Raw genomic sequence first — 27,622 nt, 5'->3', positions numbered from 1 at the left:
GATGCCTGACAGGATGCAAAGCAATATGGCAATACAAGGCATTGTTGCCTACAAAGCTGTGTCTTAAAAGAAGATACTATATTGTATAGTCACTATAGACTTTACCATAGACCTCCACAGTACAGGATGTAGTAGCATCTCCAGCGTCACAGGTGTATGTGCCGGAATCACTGACATGACATTTCATGATCTGAAGAAAGCGTTTCCTTCCCATCGCATAAATGCGTAAGTCCTTGCCTGGCTTCACCTCAGCCCCATTCTGAAAATGAATAGAGTACACATTTTCATTTTAACAGAAATCAATTCTTTCCATACAAATCAAACTGTCCTTGATTATCTTAGATTATCTTATCTTGCATTATTGTTCTTTATTGTTCCAGTTGGAAAATTTGTTGTGGAGACTAATAAAAGAACATTAGTGAACATACAGTTGACAAAAAACATCTGTGTAGAAATGTGTTTTTACTGTAGACTTGATTTGAACTAAACTGGTCCACAATCCTGTTTTCAAATGCCGGGTGGTCATGACTGGAGTCCTTTGATCAACATTACATGGTTGTGGGAATAAAGGTTTTACTGGTTTTGGCTGTTAAGGGGGGTTCTAAGTTTGCATTATGCTAAGATTGCATTGGCTCTATTTACTAGGCCTATTTTTTGTAGATATCATACACATTGTAGGTGATTTAGAGAAACAAAAATGGAATACTTGCCTTCATCCATTTCACATCCATGTTGTGTCTTGACAGCTCGCACTCAATAGATACAATTGCCCCTTCAGGGAATTTCTGGTCCTCCAGTTTTCTAAAAATTGTTACAGGGGGCTCTGGTGGAGAAAAAGCATGTTTTAGTTATGCAAGCTAAAATACTAATTGAACAGGTTGATATATGTAGAAAATAACACAAATACATTAGATACAAACATTTTTGGCCTATGTTTCAAATAAAATGTAAAAACTAAAATGCACTAAGCATATGCTCGCTGCTCAAACGGTAGCCTATATTTAAGCTGTGGGGACTCTAATTTACCGTGATGACATTTTCATCCGATTGTCATCCACAGTGTTTCAACCCCGAGCTCAAAGGGATGAGGCGTACTGAATGACTCGGCATGGAGCGGATTATCTTACAGCATGAGGTTAAACTACCGTCTGACAGAAAAGACTGAACAGAGCTACCTCTTTTCATGGGGTCGTGCTAGGCTATTTTGTATTTGTAATGTGAGCCTGGATAGAGGCAACAGTAGCAGAGCTGTCACTCCATTCTGTTATCATGCCTCCACAGTTTGGCATTCGATTTACTGTGGACGCCTTTAGCCACCAGTTTGAGGTCACAATGAAAGTGGTATGGTAAAATTATGTTGTGGTAGTATTGCACTGCGCAATTACTGTAAGTTGAATGTCTTTTACCACAGGTGCCCCGTTTGTAAGCTCTGGGTAAAAAAAAAATTGGAAATTGAAATTGGTAAATTTGCTTCAAAGTCCCTTTTACATTGACTATGGTCAAATAATGGCCTCTGCCACCTTGATATGTTGGCAAAATTAGATTTTTTTTTTTAATTACCTACCCTTCACAGCAAGCCTGGCAGATGTCTTCAAATTCTCTACACAGAACATAAAGGTGCCAGTGTCTTCTACTGATAGGTTGGAAATAGTGAGGCTGTGGACTTGTCCTTTGGCACTCATACGGAAGTGATTTGTTGGCTTAAGCTGGTTTCCATTTTTCATCCAGGTGCCTGTGACATTGCCATGGGACAGTTCCACCTCGAAAGATGCCGTTTCTCTCTCCGTGGTTCTTATGTCAGTCAGGCCTCGCTTTATTGTGATTTTTCGTGCTGTGAGGAGAATTGCAAAATAGTAAAATTGACTTTGAGGGTTCTTCAGTCAAACATGAACCATCGGTTCCTAGTACTTTTAGCTATCTACTTTTACTTTGTAGGTAATAGTACTTCTCAATACAATGTAAACTGAACAATGGTAACACAATGTTTGTTTCAGATACTGACCCAAATATAATGTGTTTTCTGTAACTCTGAACAGACATGGAGTCCGTCTTATATTACTGAATAGGCTTGCCATTTGTGTGCGGCAGACTGATATTTAACTACGGTATATATATATATACCGATATTTTTGTCATTTGAACACAGGACTTGACACAAAACCTGCTTTGAAACTGCCATCATTTTTCACTTATTCTAACAGAGACGAGCATTCCCTGTGGAAAAAGAAGTGTTTATTTTGGAGACCTGATGACAACAACCTTAGTTTTGAAGGCCAGGGAGTAAATTTAGATGCAATGAGAGGAGATCCAAATTCATAGGAGGTGCCAACAGCAGCCTGAAGTCCAGACTTTCCCCTTCCCACCCACACTAGTGTTGAAAGGACAGCCCCTAACTCACCCACGGGCCTGCAGATCACAGAGCTAAGACACCTAAGAAGCATGCACAAAGAAAAACACACACAAGTACGTCTTAATCACTACATGATGCCGATACTAACAAGTCTTGATAGTGTGTAGCTGCTCCTGAGGAAATTATGGGGTGCTTGTTTGTACAGAAATTGTACTTTTTTGTAAAGGTAGTCTAATTCTAGCCATTGCACAATAGCATCTCAACAGCCAGGTAAAAGCAGCCTTAAATTGTTATTCAACAAGCACTTCCTTTATAACCCTAATCAGATTTGCCATTGACATGCATAATGAAATTATCAGGGCTCCAGTGATCCTGTGTCAATACAGAAAGTCAGTTTGGGCTGTTGGGCAATCACCTGTTGGTAGCTGTCATGTTCAAGTACAACAAGTGCCACCCCAGACCCCCGTCACTCAAATTACTCTTACTCAGTTAATTGAGTTTGCCTTCAAAAGCAACAACTACTGAGAGTGTGCAAGAGGTGGGGTCATCGGCAACGGCGGTAAACAAACAACAACAGTGCATAGTGAGAACACGTGCACACTCACGTTCCACAGTGAGCTGGGCTTGCGTGCGGTCATGGAGGGTTTCACAGCTGTAGGTGCCCCGGTCAGACATGGCAAGTTTATGGATGGTGAGGCCGTGTTTCCGGCCCTTGTGTTTCAGTGTATACTTGGCTCCAGGGTGGATCAGCACCCCTTGCCTCATCCACTGCACCTCTCCGGAATCCAGACTCACCTCCACCTCTAGAATTGCCTCGCTGAACTCTTCGGCTACGACGGGTGCCATGTTTTTGGTGAACACCACCTGTTGTTCTGAATATGAATACAAAGAATTACTGGACAGCAGTATTTATCACATCGACTCTTCTCTTCTGTGTGTTTGCAGTGTATGTTTGAGCGCTTTGTTAATTCTGTGTAATTCTACAGTACACTGGTCAGCAATGTGGCAAGCTAAACATTGGCGGAAGGAGTGAAATACAAGTATTTTTCACCAAACAAAATCAGCAATGTTACAATTGTTGTGTTACAAGTGTAATGTTGCAAGTTCAAGTACAGAGAGAGTGCAGTAACCTCTCAGTAGCCCTGCCTCCTGCAGTGTCACACACCCCCAAGCTGCTGAGCCACTTGTCTCTGTCAGTTACCAGAGGAATTCTAACAGGAGAAGCCGCTAAGCGCTAGCCGTCAAAGGCGCCTCATCAACAGTTTCAACTTGTCTGAAGGGGTCATTATTTATCACATATATGCTGATGTGGAACTAATGGTACACAGGCATTTAGACTCCCTTACTTTCATGCTCACTTTCATTCCAGTGTTTCTGGAAATAGTATTACAGTCATACTTAACAGGGGAGATATGAGATGATTGAGTCGCAAATGATTTTTGAAAGTGCAGACAGTATGGACATACAGAATTCCAGCTCAATGGGATACTGCAAGCAAATATGACTGATCAAACTTCATAGTGGTAATGGATTGGGCAACAACTCACCTTGAACCTGGAGGTTTGCCTCAGACACCAACCCCTCTGCATCTGCTGTCACTCTGGCGCTATCTGAAACCTGGCAGTTGTGGATGCAGAGCATGTGGCATAGTCCGTTGCTTGAAATGACAAACCGCTCATTCTGAGCTACTTGCTTGCCATTTAGGCGCCACACCAGTTGAGTGTCCTCTGGTGAAACCACACATTTAAATACTGCATCTTCCCCTTCACAGACTGTGATGTTATGAAGCTCTGCGATGAACTCGACAATACGGGGGGCTGAAGGCAAAAATATAAACCGCATTAGATTCATGGCACTCCAAATTTGAACTTGGCACAATGAGAATATTTTTTAATGCATTTTTGTTTTTTGCTCCTTCTGACCTACTGTGACAGAAGTTCACAGTAGGTGCTAAAAGGTCTAAATATACTTACTTTCGACACTGACAGTGGCTGAGGTCCTGTCATCAGTGGATTCGCAGGTATATTCTCCAGCATCTTCATCCACTAGTTGGTGGATGGTGAAGCTTCGCTCTCGACCTTGTGCCCTTATAGTATGTCGACGGTTTGGAGAGATATCCTGGCCATCTTTTAGCCATTGGACATCTCCTTTGGGCTTGTTGATCTCACATCGTAATGTAAGGCTGCTGCCCTTCAGAGCCGCAGCATTCTCCAGAGGTCTGATGAATTTCACTTTCATTTCTGATGAGTAGAATAAAGAAATATGACAATTGCAGAGATATTTATTCTGTAACAATTATTTTGTGAGTCAAATATGTGCAAGGGAATAGGTATCTATTATTTTGACATGATTTGGAGTGCCCAATTTCTTACCTTTGACTAAAAGACTGAAATACATCTCATCTGTGTTTACGTCACAGACATATTCTCCAGCATCTGACAGCTGCAGGGGATTAATGGTGAGCTTGTGGGTATTACCCTCACTGGAGATGTGAATGTTGTCCTCGTTCAATAATTGGCCATCTTTCAGCCACCGGACATTAGCTCTCTCTTGGCTCACAACAGCACACAATGTAACACTCTCATTTTCATAGGCAGAGAGGTTATTATTTGCGTATTTATTCACAAACTTGACTGGTGACTCTGAGAGAAAAGAGATTTAAAGGAACAATCAGTAATATTTTCCTGGCTGGTTGCACAAAATGACCATAATATATCAGCGGGGATTCGCAAGTGTTGTTGATCAAAGCCTGCAATGACAAATCCCGCCCAAAACCCGAGTGAACATTACTGCAACATTTCAAAGTTGGAGGTAGGACTATTTGTCACTTTGATCATAAAGGTGCGTCTTGGCTACGTTGATTAAAAAAATACATCTTTTGCATTTTCAGCTGCAATGCCGCAACTGAATGATTATAGAAACACTATAGAAAACACAGTAGAAATGATTTAGCCTACCTTGGCGGCCCGTCACAGGGGCTAATTCATAAAACTTCCCTGATTCATAAATTTATCACACCCGTGAATACCGTGACGGAGCCACATTACTGCTGTGTTATCCTCAGCTGTAGCCCAGGTGACGGCCAATCAACATGTTAATTAAGCTTTACATTATGTAACACCTGTCTGCCTGTGTGTCAATGGGCAGCAAAGACGTGTTAGAACGGCAGATAAACCTCTTCCTCCTCATACAGTCCTACTGTTGTAATTGCAATGTTGGCCATGATAAACCGAATGTTTATGATGTCAGTTGCTGAAAATATAAATTGATCGGTGGTGATCGTTGTAAGATACATAAATCGGAGCATTGGCAGCAATGTACAGCGTTCTCTTTCTTAAACACTTTAGCTCTACTTCACTCCAGCAGCTGCTAAAACGTTTATGGGACGTGCGTAGATGGTCATCTTGTCTCTTTTATCATGATAAACTGAATCAAATCAGATGGAAACTGGCGTTTACAACCGCAATCAGAGGTGGTAATTAATAATTGCATTTTAAAGCCAGTGTGCTGTGCATTAAACATTTTCCAGTGATAATTAATGCCCTAGGACACAATGTTATTGTTAACATATTTGTTTTAAGTAGTTAAAGTTTGTTTCTACAATATACCGTCGGACAAGAACAGATGTTATTTTTTGCGGCGCGGTGTGCTTTTATGAATCGCTTTCACAAATTGCTTTCACAATATGTAAATGATCAAATGGGGTGGAAGTACAGAGAAAGCGGTAACGCTAATAACGTCCCGATATTTCAGGTTTATGAATGAGAAAACACCCTACCATGATGGTATCTGCCCCTAACGTCACGCTAAACCTGCCGGTAACTTTTTCGAATGAGCCCCACAATACAATGCACTGTATATAGGGGAAACACTGGTTAGCTTGGTACGGCTTCGCTGTGCATACATAAATATCTGTCAAGCAATATTCTCACAAACAACCTGTTGCTAGTAAGTGGCTAAAGGTTACTGGGACACGGTTGCTGATGTTATAGTTCTGTGGCTGCTGTTAGATGTTGCTAAAGAGCCCATATTACTGATTGTTCCTTTAAAAAGAAATATACCTGAGGAATTCCATGTCCATACATGAAACATAATGCTGCTCAAACAAAAACCATAGAAACAATGAAAACTGACACTGAAACATGTTCAGAAATTATTTCAACCTTACCTTGGACTTCAACAAATGTTATCATTTTGTCATCAGTGGCATCACATATGTATTCTCCAGAGTCTGATGGCTGAAGTTCAGAGAGAACTAGCTTCCTCACAAAGTCATAGCTGTCAATTTTGATACGAGTGTCTGGTTTCAGTAACTTGTCATTCCATAACCACTGAACAGTGCCGTTTGGCCGAGACACCTCGCACTCTAAAATTAGGTCATCTCCTGCTACCAGGATATGGTGCTCCGGGTTGCCAGAGTTGCCAATGATCTTTACTGGAGGCTCTGAAGATAAAATACACAATGCAATTTATTGTCCTGAGGGATTAAGTTTGCAAAGCCAATTCAGATGACATGATTAATGCATTAATACAGAATACTGGACACTATGTTTCGAGTAAGAAGTGAATACTAACATCTGTGTCCAAGATGGCAAACATTTGAATGCATTGCTTAGTAAGATAGGTTACCTTTGACAGTGATATAGAATACCATATTATCATCCACTGCATCACAGGTGTACTCTCCAGAATCTTCTAGCCCAGCATTTAGGACAACCAATGACCGGAAAACTCCTTGCTCTTCACTACAGTACCGCTCATTGTCATCAATTAGCTGGTTATCTTTGTACCAGTTGATTGAGGCGTTGGATCTCGAGAGTTCACACACTAAAATGATGTCATCTGATACCAAGAACTGCTTTTCTGTTTTTGCATCAGTTTTTCCTAGAATTTTCACTGGCAACTCTGAAAATGAGCAGGAAATTGTTTATATGAGTGGATTCATCCCAAAACCTATGCACCTGTTATGGACCAAAAAATCTTACCTGATGTTCATTGTTTGGGATTTAAAAACATGAAGGCCATAATGCTATTATTTTGCAAGCAAAGCGCTCAAGACAGCTAAAACTTAAGTATCATCAGTGAGTTTAACTCTTAATGCCATCATTTTGTCAGAGACGGCATTCACTTTCCAAATGTTGGATATCTCATTTTGGAGGTAGACACTTTGTATATGATTATTTACCTTTCACTTTTACATGGAAATCCATCACATCATCCTTTGCATCACAGACATATTGGCCAGCATCTTCTACTGTCAGTGAGTGAATGGTTAATTGCCGCATGACACCATCCTCAAGGATGGTGACATTTCTGGAATCTTCTACTTCTTCCCCATTCTTCTTCCAGGTGACCTCAGCATTTGATCTGGAAACCTCACAGTCAAGGACCAAAGCCTCCCCAACAAACTTTTCTACTCCACTTGCCATCTTCCTTGGACGTACAAAGCGAACAGGAGGCTCTGTGCATGAATAAAATTAGTATTAGTATCAAAAATGGTCATATGTAGTAATGCATGCATCAAAGATAATTTGTTCTGTGAAGTTTACACAAAAAATCAGAACAGGCAACACTTTGTAGAGGACCTACTTTTATCATAATGTAGTTTTCTTTACCTGCTATGTTTACAAAAAACGTCATGGAGTCATCAGCAGTATCGCACACATATTCGGCTGAATCTTTAACAGTGGTCTCAGGTATAATAAGTCTCCTGTAGACACCATCCACCTCTAGAATGAGGTTGTCATTCTCCTCTACTTCGAGTCCATCTCGATACCAGCGCACCACTGCATTGGGCCGTGAGATCTCACAGCTCAGTACCATCCTTTCAGAAGTCTGCTGACACAGTTCCATTTGAGACTGGCTTGGAGATACAATCCGCACTGGAGGTTCTGAAAAAGGATTATAATCCAATTTAGCTAGTCATTGTTAATTACTTTAATAATAAATGTTGCAAGAAATTTGCACTGTTGTCTTGGAGGTGCTTGTTACATATTAGTCCAAATCATAGGCCAATCAATGAACCCCGAACTTTGGCAATGTTAGTTCCATGGACTACCCATTGGGCTACACAGCATCACAAATTCTAGATACCTACACAGTATCTACACAATATCCAGCAATTTTACCTGTAATACTAAGGTGAAAGAATATTGAATCATCAGCTGTATCACAGACATATTCTCCAGAATCTTCGACACCGCTGCAAAGAATCTTCAGTCTTCGATAAGGGCCTTCAATCTTGAGCTTGATGTTTTCACTCTCCTGCAGCTTTTGACCGTCCTTGTACCAGCTGACAACGCCATTTGGACGAGACAGTTCACAGCTCAGGATGATTTCCTCAGGGACGTGGCGGTCAAGATGGACATCCTCCTTGGGGTAGACTATTGTCACCGGAGGTTCTTCAGAGAAAGAGTGCATGAAATGAACACACGCTACTTTACATATTAACAAAGGTCATTCATATGTATTTCAGTGCAGTTTTCAGGTCATACTGTTTGTTAGTTCATGAAGAGTCATAAATTTTACTCCTGACATTTTGTTTGTTACCTCGTATGTTAACCTTGAACATTAAAGCGCTGTCTCCTGCACGACATGTGTATGTGCCTGTGTCTGACAGCTGAGCTGAATGGATAGTCAGGATTCTTGTGGTGCCATCTTCTTCTATTGTAATGTTGTTGCTTGATTGCATTTCAACTCCATCCATGTACCACTGGACAATGGCCTCAGCCCTTGACACTTCGCATGACAGAACAAGCTGGTCTTGTTCCACAACACTCTTGAAAAGGTCCTCCTCTGGGATATTGGCAAATGTTACCGGTGGCGCTGCAGAAAACAGTATACAAAAGAAATTAGTTGTTTGTAGAAAGGAGGATTCATTAATATGCTCAAACACACTATTTGTAAAGCCAGGTTTTCACAGGTTAGACATGCTGACCTCAAGGCCTGGTGATTGTCTATAACTAGTGTTTATAGGACGGTTCATCCACTGTTGAAGCAAAGTGAAAAAGTTAATAAAAGCTGTGCAAGGATGGAGTGCAGTAGGCCTGTGGAAAGAACTTGAGGGTCATCATAGTACATGCCTTTTTTCTTCTAATGACCTCAAATGAGAAGCATTTAAATGAACAGCATCTAAATGTTTGATGAAAATATGACATTTAGGATGGAAAAGATCAGTTATGATGAATATGACAGTTTTATGGACAAGAATGCCTCCCTTTTGCATATTAGAAGAATGGATTGGCAGCTCCTAATGGCAAAGTAAAATGAGCATGTCCATGGCTCAAAAATCGCATAATCTGGCCAAGAAAGGTTATTAGTTGCATCTCAAAGTTTGCATCTATGGAAAAGCTTTGCATGTCACCTTTCACCTCCACATAGAAATCGTTGAAATCTGAATCACCAGTTTTACAACTGTACACCCCAGAGCATGAAGACGTGGCCGATTGGATAACCAGTGTTCTCTTACTGCCCTCTGATTGGATGTTTATTCCAAATTTTGGCAGGAGCTTTATTCCATCCTTATACCAGCAGGTCTGGCTTGCGGGGTCTGAGATGTCACATTGCAGTATGATGGGGTTGCCTGGTTCAACAGACTTGCTTCTCTCAGCCTCTGGAACAGCTGAGAACCAAACTGGTGCTATAGGTATTTCATTTCATTTAACATCAAATATTCAGATTTGATATAGTAACATCAACATGCCACAGTTTGGTTACAAAATTGGGTGAATTATGCATCTACAGGCTACAGAGTATGAATTGACTGTTGGCTCCAGACTGAACAGAGGGTAGCCTATATACAAATTTTGAAGTTTGTGAAAACCAAGGGTGATAATGAGGCCACTCTGTTACTTAAAGCTCAAGAACTCAAAACGCTCAAGCTATTAGTTGGCTTACTTTCAGTATAGTGGTACTTGGACATTCAGACTTCAATTGAGTTGCTTTTACACGAGCAATCTTTTTATTATTAAAAGCGTAATTTCTAATGTACATGCATTTTACTGCAGGACAGTTCCAGTGTTTTGGAAATGCAAATGTTTTGGAGTCATGTTTTATTCCTGATAGGATTTCAAACCTTGGTTCAGGATCTTTTCCTCTTTGTTTTTGAGCTATTTGCCAGTTAGCCTATTTGTTGCAGATGTATCACTGTTATAGACTTACAGTGTTTATACAGATGTATTTTAAACACATCAAAAATGCAGGAAAATCACCAGATTTCTTGAAAATTCCATTTTAACTTCTATGGTGTCAAAATTAGAAATACAGAACAGTGTCTCAAAGTGCAGTCTGAGGTATTCTCTCCTATAAAGGCAAGAATGAGATAGGACCCGCATGTCACTGGTGTTATGTTTTTAAACTATCTTAGATCCCTTATGTACTAATCCACGATCACTTTTAAGTGCAAATGACCACAATGTGAAATATTCTATCAGGTCCTACTATATTCACCAGAATCAAGTAAGTAAGTACTTAGTAGTAAGTGTCAAGTAAGTAAATGGCTACAAGTATACATTAGGAATAATATGAAAGAAAATATATAGCTCATAGCTTGCTCCAATAGCCAAGCATTAATTGAAAGAAGTTAGTGATTTTGACAAAACTCAAAATACTTATATCACCTGCAACATCCACCTTGAATTCTATATGGTCATCTGCAGCGTCACAGCTGTACACCCCAGAGTGTCTGACTTCTGCTGATTTAATCACCACTGCCCTCAGTTTTCCTTCTGCTTGGATGTCAAGTTCGCTCTGTGGGAGTAGCTCTACTCCATCCTTGTGCCAATAGACTTGGGCAGTAGACTCTGAAACTTCACACTGCAGCATAATCGGGGAGCCTGCTTCAACAAATTTGTTTCTTGCGACTTCTGGAAGTGTTGAAAACCTCACAGGAGTGGCTGGAGGGGTTTCTAAAAGATTTAAAGAGCACTGTTTTTAAGATGTCAGAACATCATTTAACATTGTTGTGCACATCATCTAATTTTGGTTTGGTTATTTTTAGTACATATGGGGAGTTCCACGTATTTACATACAGTGTTACAAAAATAAACTGTGTCTCAGCTTTAAAGGTCCCATATCGTGTAAAACAGGATTTCCCTTGCCTCTTTTATTATAAAGGAGTTGGATGTGCTATGTAAACATTGTGAAATTATCAAAACGCACGGTTGCCAACTAAATCCACACAATCCACATTAGAAAACCTCTAAACGAGCCGTTTGGACTTACGTAACTTTGTGGCGTCACAAAGATACGCTCATTATCATTGTTGTAAGAAATAATAGTTTAACAAAATGTTTTTTGCCGGAGAGTTTTCCCTGCCTCTTGCTGTCTGCAGCTGCCGGCTCTGTGGTGTCTCACGTTACACTCTTGAAACGGTAAGCCAATCAGAACAGAGGGGTCGTTAATGAGCCTTAAAGGCACAGCAACAGAAACAACAACAACAACAACAGAGATGCTGGAAAATGAACGTGTAAAAATGGATTGAGAGTGTTTTTGGTACATGACACCATACAAACAGCTTTGAATGGACCTCAAGACATACAGAAAATAAAACACTGGAAAGTGTAGAATATGGGACCTTTAAGTCAGAGGTTTTCAAGAGTTATTTTGCAAAGAGGTGCAGGGTGAGGGAAAATGTAGTTTTAGTTTTAATTTAGTTTAATTTAAAGGTAACTTGTTGGCTAAACTTGTAAGGCTAAAATTATGTTCATACCACACCTAGACGATTATTGATAAGAGCAATAAACACAAAAAATCACCTTGGACCTCCACCTGGAATGTCACAACATCATCAGCAAGACTACAGCTGTAGAGGCCAGAGTCAGAGACCTTAGCGAAATGAATCATTAGCTTCCTGAAGCTGCCATCTCTTTTCATATCAAGGCCAGTTTTGGAAAAAAGCTCCACCTCATCTTTAAACCAGGAAACCTGGGCAATGGGGTCTGGGAGCTCACACTGGAGAATTATTGGAGAACCAATTGCAATGGACTTGTATCTTTCTGATGTAGGGATTGGCATGATCTTTGGCGATCGGTCTAAAAAGTATTGGGATGTAGAGGAAGGTTTGGAATAAGAGAATTAGTCAAAATTGGTCAAAACACTGTGTTCAGTCAGTCATATCATGTACCCATGAACATTCAAAAGGAAATAGGCTACATTTTGTTAATCTCCATTCACACCATAGAACAAGATGGATCAAACATTCTTCAGCAAATTTGAGAAGGACAAAATTTGTGTAGTAAGGGTTAGTGGTAAATCATATGGTTTACTTGTGAAAGTGATACTCAAGCTTGTGGTAGGCTATATATAGTAGTAAGATAGTACAAGATAGAAATAAATCACCTTTGATGTCCACTTTAAACGTGATGGTGTCATCTTCTGTTGAACATTCATAGGTGCCACCATATGTGCTGTCAGCTGAATGGATGAATAGCGTCCTTGTTAGACCATCTGACTGTATTTCTACGTCACTTTGTAGTAGGAGTTCAATCCCATCCTTGTACCAGCTGACATGAGTAGTAGGATCATGAGAGAGTTCACAGTAGAGAACAATAGGGGAGCCTTCTCGGATGGACTTGTTCCTCTCAGTCTCTGGAAGCTCTGAGAACTTCGCAGGTAGAGCTATAGGTTTTAGTGATCGCAAAAATAATGTTTTAATAAAAGTAATTCTCTGTACTGATTTCAAATAACTAACTTCTATTCAACTGCAAAGAAGTTCAAGACAGCAAATAAAATGTACCCAATGCAGCAAAAAGAGAGAAAAGTCCCTCAGAACAAAGTAGACTTGACAGAACAACATAAACACAATAAACCTGACTCAACAAAGACATAAAGAAAAACAATAATTCAACCAAAGAGCAGGAAGTGCAAGAATCAAATTGTGCAAATTCAAAGTGTTCCACAATTTTGATACACCGACATGAAAAGCCCAGTTGGCAAGATACAAGCAGGAAGTTATGAAGAAATGCTTGCATTAGGGTTAAGGCAGCTGTGTTCAATGCACAGACATTAGTGTCCTTAATGAAAAAGATTAAGACAGACCAACTGTTAGTCTTCTTAAGACATTTTACATGCATAATAAGTAGCTGCAAGTTGGTATATTTTGAAGTTAAGATGTGTTTTTAGTCATTAAATCTAAAAGTATAATCAAAATGGGCATAATGATTGGTTGTTATTGGGGGTCGTTAAGTGTTGGTATACTGTATTCATACCATGTATGACTTACCCTAACTCTATTCTGCATAGTATAACTTACTGACTTTAAATACAAGATCATGTCTTCAAGTTAACTATTTTTGTCTTTGTTTTATCCACTTGGATCAGTTAAATTGGTCAAACTATTACTATATGGGAAGCTGGTGCTTTACATCTTTAGAAATGTTGGTGTACACATTAGGGAAGCAGAAAAATGAAATCTTCTGTTAGGTGATCAGCCAAACATGAATAAACCACCAGCTGTCATAGTTAGTTGCCAGTGCAAGACAGATTAGGTATTGGAGAGTTTCTGAGTGTCACCTTTTACTTCCACAGTGAATTGGATGTCATCATCCTTTGTCTCACAATGGTATACTCCAGAGTGAGCCTGCTCTGCTGACTGGACAACTAGACTCCTCAAATTTCCGTCTGATCTGATGTCTACTTCATTTTGAGGTAGGAGCTTTGTTCCATCCTTGTACCAATAGGCTTGTCCAATGGGGTCTGAGAGCTCACATTGTAGAACAATGGGACAGCCTGCCATGACCGTCTTTTTCTGGTCAGCTTCAGATATAGCTGAAAACTTCAGAAGTTGAGCTACAGGATTGAATATAAAAAATATAATTGGTTAATGAAACAGTATTGTTATTATGCCAAATTTAGCAAAGCACAATCCCCTAAAACTGAAGCTTTGATAGCAGCATATTACACTGTCATTTTACAAATCTTGTATCCTCACCCAAGATTGTGAACCAGTGTTTATGGAAGAAGGTACAGTTTTTTAACTGTACCTTGTGCAGTTAATAAACGTGAAAAAGATCTTAAACTTGGACTAATAAAGATAACTGAATGCCACAGACAACAAATGGTCACTTGTAAATGAAGATTCAAGCCCAAATAAAATTTACAGTTACAATTAAAAAACATTTTTTACGTTTTTTAAATAGTAAAAGTTTGGACCCAATTTTAAGTTTGTTAATGAAGCAGAAGCTGGTGGTTCTATGTATTTTATTTAATGATGTGGGAGCAAAGCCTTTGTACTTTGACCCCATCTATGGTATTCATAGAGCCCCACATCTACTTTGCATTAGCTCTAAGAGAGCAGAATGAATGTTGAGATTTTATGGTCTCAATTCTATAACAGTCAAAAAAGTTCATTTTGAAATGTAGAATGCATTTTTTTTTCAGGTTGATTTTTCTTTATGCCAAGGAATATTTTTTTCCATGTCCTGAATTGAAAACTTACATCCCTTTGTTTTCATTTGCTGAGCAAAAGCACATTGGATGCACTTATCTACCTTCACCAATATATAAGCACAAAACAGAAGAAAACAACTTGTATCACCTTTAACATCCACATGAAACTGCATTGCATCATCTGTTGTCTTGCAGCTGTAAACCCCTGCATGAGACAGCATCGCTGATTGGAAAGCCAATATTCTTACGGAACCTTCTGACCGCATGTCTTGCCCGATTGCTTCAAGTAGCTCTATGCCATCCTTGTACCAAGTAACTTGAGCGTGAGGATCTGATATCTCACATTGCAGAACTATGGGATCACCAACTTCAACGGACTTGTTCCTCTCAGCCTCACACGGTGTTGTAATTCTCACAGGTGGAGCTGGGAATGTTTGAGGTGACATCAAGAGAGAATTGCATCACTGTTATTAGCTACAACACAAATTATGCCTCCAACAGAAGAGCAAATTCTCACAACCGAGATTAGTCATGCCAATACCTATCAAGAGTCAAATTAATTAGCACTAATTAGCCTAAGTCCTTAAAATAGATATATCTTGATGCACAGATATGTGATATTAGTGTTTTAACAGGAGGAATTTTTGGTTAGATTTGAGATAGCTAGGCATTCAAGTTAGGATTTGGAGCTAATATATTTACTCTTTTCACTAGCTATCAAAAAGGCACAGACCACCCAAGCTCAAAATTTCACATTGACTACTTTAAGTTGTTTTAGTAATAAATTGAGTAAGTAAATGCAGAAATTGTCAAAATGTCAAGGATTGCAATAAACAATCTCTTGATTTTACACAATATCAACATTGTGCCCATCCATTTTCTTGTTTGATAATGCTAACCATTTAAATCACCTTCGACAGCCACCTTAATTGCAATGACATCATCACCCCAGTGACTGTCACATGTCCTTGATAGATAGATATCTTCTGATTGGACAGTGGATGTCTGCTTGACATAATATGGCTCTGATGACAGGGTAGATGATCTTTGCTCAGAGTTAATTGTGCTGTCTTCTTGGTCCTCTGTTGTCTCCATAGTGTGATAAAAGTCCTCTGCTTGGACTGTTGTTTCCTGCATGGAGTGATACTGCATCTCTGATTGGATAGGTACTGTTTGCCCTGTGTGATAGAGGTAATCCGATTTGACAGCTGTAGACTGCAGCAAGTTATCGAACTCCCCTGATTGGACAGTTGCTGCCTGCTGAGATAAATCCTTTGACTGAAGGGATGCTGTCTCAAGGGAGTTACAGAGCTCCTCTGATTGGACAGTTGCAGTCTGTAAGCAGTTATGGACCTCCTCTGACTGGACAGCTGAAGTTTGCATGGAGTTATAGAGCTCCTCTGATTGGACATTTGCAATCCATAAGGAGTTACAGGGGTCCTCTGATTGGACAGTTGCAGTCTGTAAGCAATTACAGAGCTCCTCTGATTGGACAGTTGCAGTCTCTAAGTGGTTACAGAGTTCCTCTGACTGGGCAGTTGCAGTATGTAAGGGTTTACAGAGCTCCTCTGATTGGACAGTTGCAGTCTCTAAGTGGTTACAGAGTTCCTCTGACTGGGCAGTTGCAGTATGAAAGGGTTTACAGAGCTCCTCTGAGTGGACAGTTGCAGTCTGTTTGGAGCTATGTAGCTCCTTTGATTTTGCAGTTCTTGTGTTGCTGGACTTGGAGTACTCCTCTGGTTGGACAATTGCAGTTTGCAGAAAATTACAAAACTCCTCTGACTGAACAGTTGCTGTCTGTAGGGAATTTTCAAGCTCTTCCAATGGGTCTATTGCATGCTGTATGTAGTAAATGAATTCTTCAGTGTGTTCTTCTGTAGGCTGTACAGAGCGATGGTGCATGTCAGATTGGACTATTGTTGGCTGTATAGAGTTACAATACTCCACAGAATGGACATTTACTGTTTGTTGATTGTCGGAGAGCTCCTCTGAATGGACAATTGTAGTCTGTTCAGTGTTATACTGACATGTTGACTGAAGGGTTGGCTTTTGCCTGGAATGTTCTTCATATGTCTGAGGTTCTCCTCTCTTGCTGCAGAAGATCTCTGAATTTGGGTCTGAGGACCTGCAGTCATCTTCAACAGGGTAAGCCTCCTCAATGGACTTGTTCTTCTCTTGGTCAGATGAGAGCCCTGGCGGTGTAGCTATAGGCATTGTGATGTACACAGAGAAAGGTTTTCAGTGGTTGTTGGCCTCAATAGTTCCTCTCAAAATAGAACTCAACATCACTGTGGGTTAGCATGAAGGAGTTATGGGATAATCCATTGCAAAGACAAACACTTAAGAAGGGCGACCAGGTTTGGTCTGGGATTGAGGACAATCAGTACTATTTTACCACTACAGTAGACTCCCAATATTTTAATACCATGAATCTGTGCACTAACACTTACTAATTCCATTGAGAAAATATCCATTAAGTACATAAATTTTCTCCTTTTTTGTCATTGCAACGGGGAGAGGTTCAGGGCAGCAACGTGAATGAGAGGATCTGGTGATGAATAAGACATAAGATGGGCTTCAAGAGTTGAAAGCTGCTTGTTACAAGCATACAAAGATGATTGTTACAATGAAGAATGAGGTCACAAACACAACATATATGTTAGTATGAAGAGCAGCTCAGAAAACACCCATGTTTAAGAGCCAAAAACAGCAGGAAATGATATGAGATCAGGGATGACAATATGACTTAAAGCATTTTTGAAAAGGAAAATATATATTTTATAGATGCCTCAGGAGAATATACTAACAATAAAATACACCACTATTGTTAGTGGCATGTATGTGCTGGGTTAAAATGGATGACTAATGTTGAAATATATCAAATCACCTTTGACATCCACAGTGTATTGGGAAGATGCGTCAGCTATCTCACCACTCTCATCACCAGAGTGACACTGTTCTGCTGTGCCAAAGAGAAAACAATGAGCTGGGTGATAGCTTCAGATATAGCTAAATATTTTTGAATGATTCTTAATTGTGCAGATACAATGTATGTGGAACACCACCTTTCATGTCCACATTAAACTGCGCATCACCAGTTCTTTCACAGCCAAACCTCCCATCACAGGATAAGCCATCTGACTGGAGGAGCAAAGTTGGCCTGCTGCTCTCTGATTCACCATCAAGTTCTCTTTTTGGGTAGATCTGGGTTCCATCTTTGTACCAACAGGCTTTGGCAATGGGATCTGAAATCTCAAATTGCCGAACAATTGGGCACCGTGCTTCTATGGACTCTGCCTTCTCCAATTCAGGACCAAGCAGATATGTTTCAGGTGGCGCTACAGATGATCATTTTGGGGGATAATTGTAGTGTAAGTCATTCTGAATACTGTCAAATGGCTAAAAAATTGTCACAGATATTAGCTCCGTATGGTAAGAACAGGTAAGAGGCCAATCCAACAGTTACAGAAAGAGAGTTAGTTACAACTGAAATAGAAAACACAACATTTAACAAAAAATCACCTTGATTTTGTACAATTAACTGTGCAACATCATCCGCTGTTGCACAATAGTATGCCCCAGAGTTGGAAGGGTGAGTTGGTTCAATAACAAGGGTCTTCTTGACGTCTCCCATTTCAAAGTCAGGCTCACTTTTAGCCTCATGTTCTTCATCGTCCTGCCACGACACCTGGGCAGCAGGGTCTGAGATTTCACAGGGCAGTTCAATGGGGCAGGTTGCTTCAAGTGACTGGCTCTTCACAATCTCCAGTGAGGGTGATGATGGCAATGTTGGAGCTAAAGATGAGTATTCATATTATAATTGTGGACTTTACAGTGCATAGCTACATTTGATTAAGAGAAGAGCTATAGGTTCAGCTTCCCCAAATGGACTAATCTGTAATTTCTCAGACCAGCTTCAAAGAGGTGAACTCATATAGCATTACAAAGTAGTTTCATATTCTCAGTCAAGAAATTATGTATTTCAAGGTTAATTGTTCTATGATTTAAGAAACAGATGCAACTTCACACAAAACAGCACTTTAACACAGACAGACAGATATGCATACCGTAACTGTTAGTTGCATCTAGTCTCCAGAAAACTCTAGGGATTACTCTAAGATTCAACAAATAAAAAAAATCACCTTTGATATCCACAGTGAAATGGATAGTGTCATCAGAGGTTTCACAGCTGTACAGCCCTGAGTGAAAGAACTCAGCGGATGGGATAGTGAGTCTCCTCAAAGTGCCATTACAATACATATCCCACCCATTCTGCGGGAAGAGCTTTACCCCATCTTTGTACCAGCCGACATGCGTAGTGGGGTCTGCAACCTCACATTCCAGTTCAAAAGGTCTGCCCGCCTCAAGTGACTTGGCTCTCTCAACTTCAAAGATAGCTGAGAACTTCACTGGTATAGCTAGCATTGGGAATTCAGGACAGACTAAATAAAATCAAGGCTGTGGAAATGGATAACTTGCAAAAACTGGTCTGGTGAGTAGAAGATGGAAAGGACTTTGGAGAATTTTCAAGTACATTCATGGAGAGCCACAGCAATCACAAAACAAATGATGCCAGATAGTAATAACCTAATGTGTTAACAGTTCTTTGGGACTATGTGCATGAAGGACTCTCTCAAAACACATACAGTAGAAAGCAGGGATTATTAGTGGCATCTAGAAAGAGGAGTTGGGGTTACATTATTCTCGCACAAGAGAAAAAGTGTAAAGTCACCTTTGATTTCCACTTGAAACTCCATGGTATCATCCTCTGTGGTGCAACTGTACACACCCGAATGGGACAGTTCTGCTGACTGAACAACTAAGGTCCTTGTGTTGCCCTCTGAGTGGATTTCTAATCCAGAGTTTGGAATGAGCTGCATCCCACCCTTGTACCAGCAAACGTGCACCTCGGGGTCCGAGACCACACACTGGAGTACAATGGGACAGCCTGCTTCGATGGACTTGGTCCTCATTTCCTCTGCAGTTGCTGAGAACTTCACAGGTGGAGCTATAGATATGTTTAGATCTTAGATCAACCTTAGGTCAACCTTACATGCCAGTCCTCAACATTAATCATAATTTCATGACCTAAATTTAATGAATTCAGTTGAGGTTTCACTGGCGTAAGACAAATGGACAACAACATGCTCTATTGTAAGAAAAGGTGACAATATAGCTACACTTTTAAAAGGTGGCAAGAAGAAGGGCAACAGACAGCATACAAGAGTGTCATCACAGTTAGTAGCTTTGCTGAGAAGGAGCTTGTTAATCTGATATTGCTTAAAGTAAAACTTCAAATCACCTTTGATGTCCACACTGAACATGATGGTGTCACCCTTTGTCTTGCAGCTGTATAACCCAGAGTGGAAAGATTCTGCAGACTGGACAATCAATGTCCTCGCCAAGCCGTCCGTTAGAATATCTACTCCAGTTTGAGGAAGGAGCTTTGACCCATCCTTGTACCAGTGCACCTGGGCAGAGGGATCTGAGAGCTCACATTGTAAAACAATGGGGCAGCCTGCTTGGATAGTCTTGTTCTTCTCAGCATCTGGAATTGCTGAAAACCTCACAGGTGGGGCTATAGATGTTAAGATATTATGATTGTTTGTTAGGTCTGCATGGTCTTAAGTGTTATTTACTGTTTGTTTTGATATGTCAGACTTTATAAGGGAAGATTAAATGCATTTTTGCATAAAAAAAGATCACAAAAAGTTTAAAAGGTCACAATAAAGAATGTTAGTCACTGTGACAGAAATTACAGAAATTACTTTTGCAAGAAGCATTTGCCACTCACCCTCTACTTCCACATTGAATCTGATGACATCATCAATGGCATCACAGCAGTACACTCCCGAATGTGAGAACTCTGCTGATTGGATGACGATTCTTCTCATGGTGCCCTCTGATTGGATATGAAGACCTTCCACTGTTTGTAATTCCACCCCATTCTTGTACCAATGCACTGGAGCTGCAGGGTCTGACAGCTCACAGTAGAGCACAATGGGGTTCCCAACTTCTATAAATTTATTACGATCCATTTCTGACAGTGGTGAAAACTTCACAAGAGGAGCTGCAAATTTTGGAAAAACTATGAGAAATCACTGATTATGCCTTGTCAGAGTGAATAATGATATTGAGTTATAAGTTAATCTTGTCTTATGGTGTTAGAGCCATCATTTCTGTTTTTTTTGTAATGCAATTTTAATTAGTTTGGCAAATAGCTGGCTGCCTATTGTCTGACAGACTATGGGATACCTGATTAACTATGCATACTGTCAACCAATCAGAGCATTCATTCAAACCTTGGTGTAGGTGGCATCATTTACACCAGGAAGTAGTTTGGAATTTTAAATCTGTTTGATTCGGTTGACAACAAGAGGGAGAGTTTTTCAAAGTTCGTTAATCAAATTTCCACAATGTTGACAATTAGCCTATAATAATTTGGGAAACTTTACATTAATAGGTCCTTTGTTAAATTCTACCATGAAATTGAGCAATGCAGTTCTCATTGCACTGGACCTTTAAGTTTCAGAAAGGCTTGAGTTGCCACAACCAATTTTGGAATCCCAAAAAGATGCTTACACATGCAAGTTATAAAAGTTACTAATACATACCTTGAATGTATAATGCTGCAGAATCCCGAATACCATAGGCAATGAATGTAATCTCGGCTCCATTGTCTGTGTCGCGTACTCCTCGAATGCGAAGAGATTGGTGTGTTCGTGACCGACGCATGGAATAACGTTCATCCTCCTGAAGCTGAGTACCGTTTAAGAACCATGTCCCAATGACTGAAGCAGAGAGCTCAATAGAGAAGCAGGCATCTTGACCCTCTGGCACCAAGGCATCCTGTAGAGGGGCTTGTATTCTGGCCACTGGGACTGGAAGACAAAATCAGTTTTATTCATTATTTAGCAAGCAATATTTTTCATAATTCAATTATTCCTGGAATCCAAATAAAAAAAACATACACCATAATGATTTTAGTATAACTGAGCTTGATTTACCTAAGTGAACTGCTCTTGGGAACTCAACATTGTTGCTCTTGCCATATTTGTTCACACTGCAAATGCGAAATCGATAATCGGCTTCACATGGAACGCTGTCACCAAGGATCTCCACAGAGGTGGCAGAGTCAGTGGTCAGGCACTGTAGCCACTCCTGCGAGCCAGTGCCCACTTCCTGTCTCTCAAGCACATATCCAGATGGAGGGTTCTTTCGTGAGTCCTGAGCAGGAACCCAGGAGAGAAGAGCGGCATTAGCACGCTCTGTGTTGATCTGCACACCCACTGGACAACTGGGAGGACAATGTCTGGCCGCTGAAACAAAAGAGAAAACGATTACGCTTGTAGGTGTAACAGAGTTTTCTTGTTGATTCCACCCTGCCAGGATATTAACCAGTCACATTTAAGTTGTCTATGTTTTGTGGATTCTCATTGGTCGGCGGGCCTCTCCTCGGCATAGAAATTCCGGTTGTGACGTCAGCTCTGTGCCAGTATGACAGGACTGTGCCCATGGTAGGTTGTACGGAGCACATCACTATGTTATATCTGTCAAAACACGTAATTTAATGACACAGCTATCATGGTATTATGTTGGATTGGATGACAGAATGTGGCGATCGCATTGCACTTACTTGAATGTGCTAAATTGGTTTTTTGTCAAAGTATTTATAATTAGCCTCATTAGCTTGTAGGCTAAGCTAACATTTGCAAATTTTTCTGTAGAGCTGTGCCTAGAGATTGCTGTGCCCACATGAATGACCAATGGGTTTCCATGCGTGTTGAACAGGTACATATATTTGTTCATATATGCTGTACATCTATTATTATTGCTCTGGCCAGTACGAGAGGATTGTGCCCACGAGCTGTGCCTAGAGATTGCTGTGCCCACTTGAATGACCAATGGGTTTCCATGTGTGTTGAACAGGCAACAAAAGTCCACACAGAAATTGAAGAGAGTGACGGCCCTTGTCTCACACAACGCAGACTGAGGGAGAGTTTCAGTGGTTACATAGGCATATTCACCTTTTGGATAGAAATGATTGATAGTACAATTCCAAAAGTAGCTGGAAGAATTTAATTAAGGCAGTTTTGTCAATGTTACATTTGTGATGCCATAAAATACAAAATAAGGACCCTACCTTTCACCCTTAGCTGAGAGGAGGTCTTGGATCTGCCTACAAAGAAGGTCACAAGGCCAGAGTCCTGGGGCATTGTGTTGACGAAAACCAGGATGTGAGTTCGACCAAAAGATTTCAGGATGGTCTGGTGTGTTTCCCGCAGCTCTACGCCATCTTTGTACCAGTGTATGTCCATCTCTTCTTCTTCCACTTCAACACAAAAAGCAGCATTTTCTCCTTCTAAGACATCCACTTTTCTTGGAAGCTTCCGCACTATTGTGCCTGCAAGAAGACACATTGAAAATGAAATCAGCGAAGGCTATCAAATCAATCTTCAGCACAATTTTGATAGTTCACAACACAACAATTCTTGGTGAAAGAGGACAACAACATAGTGGTGCCTAAGCTGTTTTTAAGTTGGATTTGAACTCCCATATTGTAAATGAAAGGCAGAATATGCAGAAAAATACTACCATATCATGGAACTAGGACAATGATCATGTCATGGACCATCGGACCAAAAAGTGCAATGATGTCTGAATATCCGTAAAGATTTTAAACTCAGTATTGTTTTCCTACAGGCAGTGGTAGAAAACCCATTTTTGACACCACACTAAGTGTGCTTTCACAGAGCAAGTTGACATCCAAAATTTAGACGTTAGTGTTAGTGTTACATTGATGCTGTTGCAGTGTCCAAAAGAGATATCATGTACAATCTGTGAACAGCAGATGAGAGACAAAATAGGCAAAAAAAAAATTGGCGTCTGTCTTGATGATGAGGTGAAAGGATCCAACACAGAGTACCTTTTGATACCAGTGATAACAAAGTGAGGCAACTGTGCGCTAGTTAAATTTGCTTTTGATGTTGTGATTGATAATTGCTGTTTAGGTAGAATGGCAGTGCCAACTGCTGCAATTGCACTGTGGCGTGTTTCAAAATAATAAAGAGGGAAAACAGCCAAACCTAAGGGTTTAACTCAGAGGCACAATTTGAGTTGAGATCAAGTCATGATTCATCCAAAAGCATGTTGTTTTTTCTGTCGTCCATGTACAACAACAACAGCAGAATACCTTGCAACTCAGATCAGCAGCCAAAACATAAAACACATCCATCACATAAAAAATGAATCTTTGGATACAAAAATATTTGTTGTATACGTACATAATATGTAACCAAAGCTATGGTACATTCATTGAGGTGAGTTTTAATATTGTGCAGGTTTCCCTTGATGTACTCACTAGCATCCTTTTCTGAACTGTAAACACCTTTTATCAAGAAGGGCTGAATTTGGATGAAACTGTCTATCCTGCTGTTCAAAATCAATACTTCAAACTGATATGATCATGAAATAATATCAATTCCACTCTGTATCATAATTTGACATGAAAATACAGTGGAGGTACCACATAGTCTACTGACTATTGTATATCTTGTCCTGTCCCCTTGCACTATATGTGAAGTCCTGTTGTTCCTGTACCATGTGGGTTAGTATTGTGCCACTATGCAAGTAGTCTATATGTCTTCTCACCAATGCCACCAAGATACATTCTTGTATTTGTGCTGTAGTTAGCAAATTAAGTGATTTTATTTTCTGCTTCTGATTTACCTTTCACAGCTACCTCTGCAATGCTCCTCCCCCCATCGGGCATCTCGCAGAGGTAAATCCCATCGTCATCGACTCCGATGTCACGGATGGTTAGTCGCCGTTTTGTTCCCCACTCCTCCATCCCATATTTGGCCCCTGGCTGCAGTCGTCTGTCCTCCAGATACCACGTGATGGGAACAGAGTCCTCTGGAACCTCACACTCAAGAACAGCCAAGTCCCGTTCCCATACCTCTAGATCAATGAGAGGCTGCTTGAACCGCACAGGCGGCTCTGGCATTAAGGAGGAGGAAGAATACCAGTATGATTAAAGCAATATGACATATTTTAGTGTAGGAGGAAGTCAACCTAAGGATACCTTAGGAAGTCAGTTTAGAAAGTTAGAAAATTTTGAAAATGTTTATTGAGCATAAAAAGTTAAAGTAATCTTTCACTTTAGCATAACCTTTAGTATACTTTAGTATGCATTCAGTGTGCATTCCTTATACCTATGTAGTACAGTATTTAGTGTAACATGCTGTCTAACATTTTAACTTTTCAATATACTTGTCCCATGGTATTTGGTTGACTACCAACCTCTTACCACATTATGTCCCTCCTGGAGTGTTCACCAGCAGCATGTTTTTTTTTTTCTTCCAGATTTTTTCTTTATTAAAAATTGCAAATAAGCAAACTTAATTGATTATGTGATCCCAAAATGCAGAGAAATAATTTGATTATTTCAGAAGATCTTTAATATACAGGCAGTGGTCATTGACTCCTCAATAACTCCTATGGGAAATAACTACTGAAAAAACATTAAACCAAAGTGAGATATAATTCATTCATATTTATTCCCATCTATCAAATGATATTGATACCACTATATCAATTGCCTTTATCTACATAAATCCCTTACAAAATGCTAAATTGAAATACATTTGGTAGTGAATACCAGTGAAGCAAACAAGATAAGCAAAATCATGAGACAAGTGGCTCATTTAGTTGAGGAATGGAAAGATCATTAACACATTGGGGTGTTGGATAGGAAATAAACTGTCTGTAACTGACACCATCAGACAGGACCAGACAGTTGTAAACAAAAGAATGTGGACTGTATTTAGTAGTCTGTGTGTAAAGCTCTCCATTTCCTGATCTTACCAATGTTTCAATGAGTCCAATTAAACACAGACAACTGATGAAACACGCTCATCATTATCTAATTTCAATCACTTTTGAAATTGCCCCGACACTCTTTTCTAGCAACTGAGCATTAATCTAATCTTGCACAGGGTTATTTTCTCTACCTCTGACTGATACAATGCTCTCTATTGGTGCCATAAGTTTGGACTTCCCTGGGCCATGTGAGAAATCTGATCCCCTCCCCACAGACTTCCATCACATGGACGGCCCCTAGACCTTTCACAAGCTAAGTGACTTTGCAGACATTGGTACTGCTATTGGAGTCCATCTCAAGCTGATGAACTTGGCCTGGTTAGTTGGATATCTCTCGAGTCAAATTTCAGATAATTAAGACGTTTGATTAATCCTCCAGTGGACCCAAGATTGAATTGCTTTTAAAGTAGCAGGTGTCAAATAATTTGATTACCGATTATATTTACAGGTAATTGGCTTGTTAATCTGCCCTTTTATGAATGCTATTGATTGATGATGCAAAGCTATTTTTACCTGTTTTTACCCCTTCATTTGGCATTTGTAAGCGGGAACATCCATTATCGTATGACTTTGGTTGATGGATTAGTTATCAAAGTAGGGGTTATTGGAGAATGCACATTTTTTAAACATTTGATAACAAGTCTTACCATGACTAGATTATATTAGATCTTTTACCTTGTGTTGTAATTGACGAACAAATTGTGTGGACAAATTCATCTTCAACCGCAGGTAGATCTCTCCTAAAACATAAAAATTCTAAAGCCATTGAAAATCATCTTGACTTACCCTTTACAGACAGGTGTACAGCACTGAGGGTTTGTCCCGCAGTATTAGATGCAGCACAAACATAAACTCCATTATCCTTCTGCTTACAGTACAGCACTTTTAGTGTGAAGTATCCCTCCCTGTCCTCATACAACAAATAACGCCTTCCAGACAATATCAGCCTGCCATCTTTCCTCCAGATTATTTCTGGTTTGGGTTTCCCAGTCACAAAGCAGCGGAATTTGGCATGTTTGCCCTCTGTCACTGCAAACATTTTCACTTTAGTTGACTTGGTCACCGTGTCATCTTTGAGCCGATTTGACACCTGCCTGCCACTCCTCTGTTTGCCCTGGTGGGCTTTCCAGTGACCATTTGTGTAACCATTACGATTTCCATCGTCCTCGTGTCCTGGGCCTGCATCGACTAGCAACACAGCTCCTGCCAACCCCTCCCCGAACTCGTTCCTGGCTTTGCATGTATATACACCACCATCTGGTGCACGGGTCTTAAAGATCTTGAGCTGGAACCATCCGCCATCCTGGTAGCCCACACTAAAATGTGTGCTTTCAAAGATTTCATTGAGTTTCCTGCCATCCTTTTCCCATACAACCTCCGGCCGTGGGTTTCCCCACAGCTTACAAGAGAAGACGGCATCTTCCCCACGACCGACACGAGTGGACAGGGGTTTGATGAGGAACCGTGGCTTATTTTCCTCTCGTAGCTCCATCTCTTGTGCCTCACCTTCCACCTTTAATGTGGCTGCGGCATATGTTTCCCCAATGCTGTTCTTTGCTTTGCATATGTACTGGCCACTATCCTCTGTGGTTACAGCCGAAATTATGAGATTGTAAACATTTCCATCCTCGAAGACCCTGTATTGTCCCTGTGGGTCAATCTTTTCATTGTTTCTCTCCCAGATAACTGCAGGCCTTGGATCGCCACCAATCTGACACTTGAGGACTGCATCAGTCCCGCTTTGTACCACCACAGGCCTTGGATAGGCCAAGAAACGTGGTGCCCCCCCAAACACATCCATTTCTGCTTCTTTGTCAGCCTCACCTCACCTTAAGCAGGCAAGGAGAGCAATAAGTCGCTCTTACTCACTGGGGCAAGACTCTCCAACTTCTGCACCGTGCAAGTTTCTAAACAAAGAAAATAATAAAAGAAACAACATTAATATCAAACAGCTTTGTTTAATAACCTGAAAAAAGAAAAGGGTTTTTAAGTGTAAAAAGTGTT

General features: G+C 40.3%; 1 protein-coding gene across 1 annotated transcript in view; it reads right to left on the bottom strand.

The window, feature by feature from the left end:
- Window positions 1-27,419, bottom strand: part of LOC139645611 (obscurin-like protein 1) — a 33,289-nt gene extending 5,870 nt beyond the window's left edge. Inside the window, exons 1-17 of the mRNA XM_071521381.1 lie at window positions 26,405-27,419; window positions 24,467-24,736; window positions 22,881-23,141; window positions 21,745-22,056; window positions 21,352-21,618; window positions 20,532-20,807; window positions 8,900-9,175; window positions 8,479-8,751; window positions 7,966-8,241; window positions 7,536-7,811; window positions 6,980-7,255; window positions 6,519-6,794; window positions 3,898-4,167; window positions 2,956-3,222; window positions 1,565-1,831; window positions 711-823; window positions 106-259 (exon numbers count right to left, since the gene is read on the bottom strand). Of these exons, the coding sequence (XP_071377482.1) occupies window positions 106-259; window positions 711-823; window positions 1,565-1,831; window positions 2,956-3,222; window positions 3,898-4,167; window positions 6,519-6,794; window positions 6,980-7,255; window positions 7,536-7,811; window positions 7,966-8,241; window positions 8,479-8,751; window positions 8,900-9,175; window positions 20,532-20,807; window positions 21,352-21,618; window positions 21,745-22,056; window positions 22,881-23,141; window positions 24,467-24,736; window positions 26,405-27,419 (5,125 nt within the window). The remainder of the gene's footprint in view (window positions 1-105; window positions 260-710; window positions 824-1,564; window positions 1,832-2,955; window positions 3,223-3,897; window positions 4,168-6,518; window positions 6,795-6,979; window positions 7,256-7,535; window positions 7,812-7,965; window positions 8,242-8,478; window positions 8,752-8,899; window positions 9,176-20,531; window positions 20,808-21,351; window positions 21,619-21,744; window positions 22,057-22,880; window positions 23,142-24,466; window positions 24,737-26,404) is intronic.
- Between the last annotated feature and the right edge of the window lie 203 nt (window positions 27,420-27,622).

This window comes from Centroberyx affinis, unplaced genomic scaffold (assembly GCF_046629955.1).
Source record: "Centroberyx affinis isolate AG114_WGS23_722 - 3 ecotype Tasmania unplaced genomic scaffold, CSIRO-AGI_Caff_v1 ptg000886l_1, whole genome shotgun sequence".
In the NCBI taxonomy this organism is placed as follows: Eukaryota; Metazoa; Chordata; class Actinopteri; order Beryciformes; family Berycidae; genus Centroberyx; species Centroberyx affinis.
Note: the sequence above shows the minus strand (reverse complement) of the source record. Positions and strands in the feature narration are given on the sequence as shown.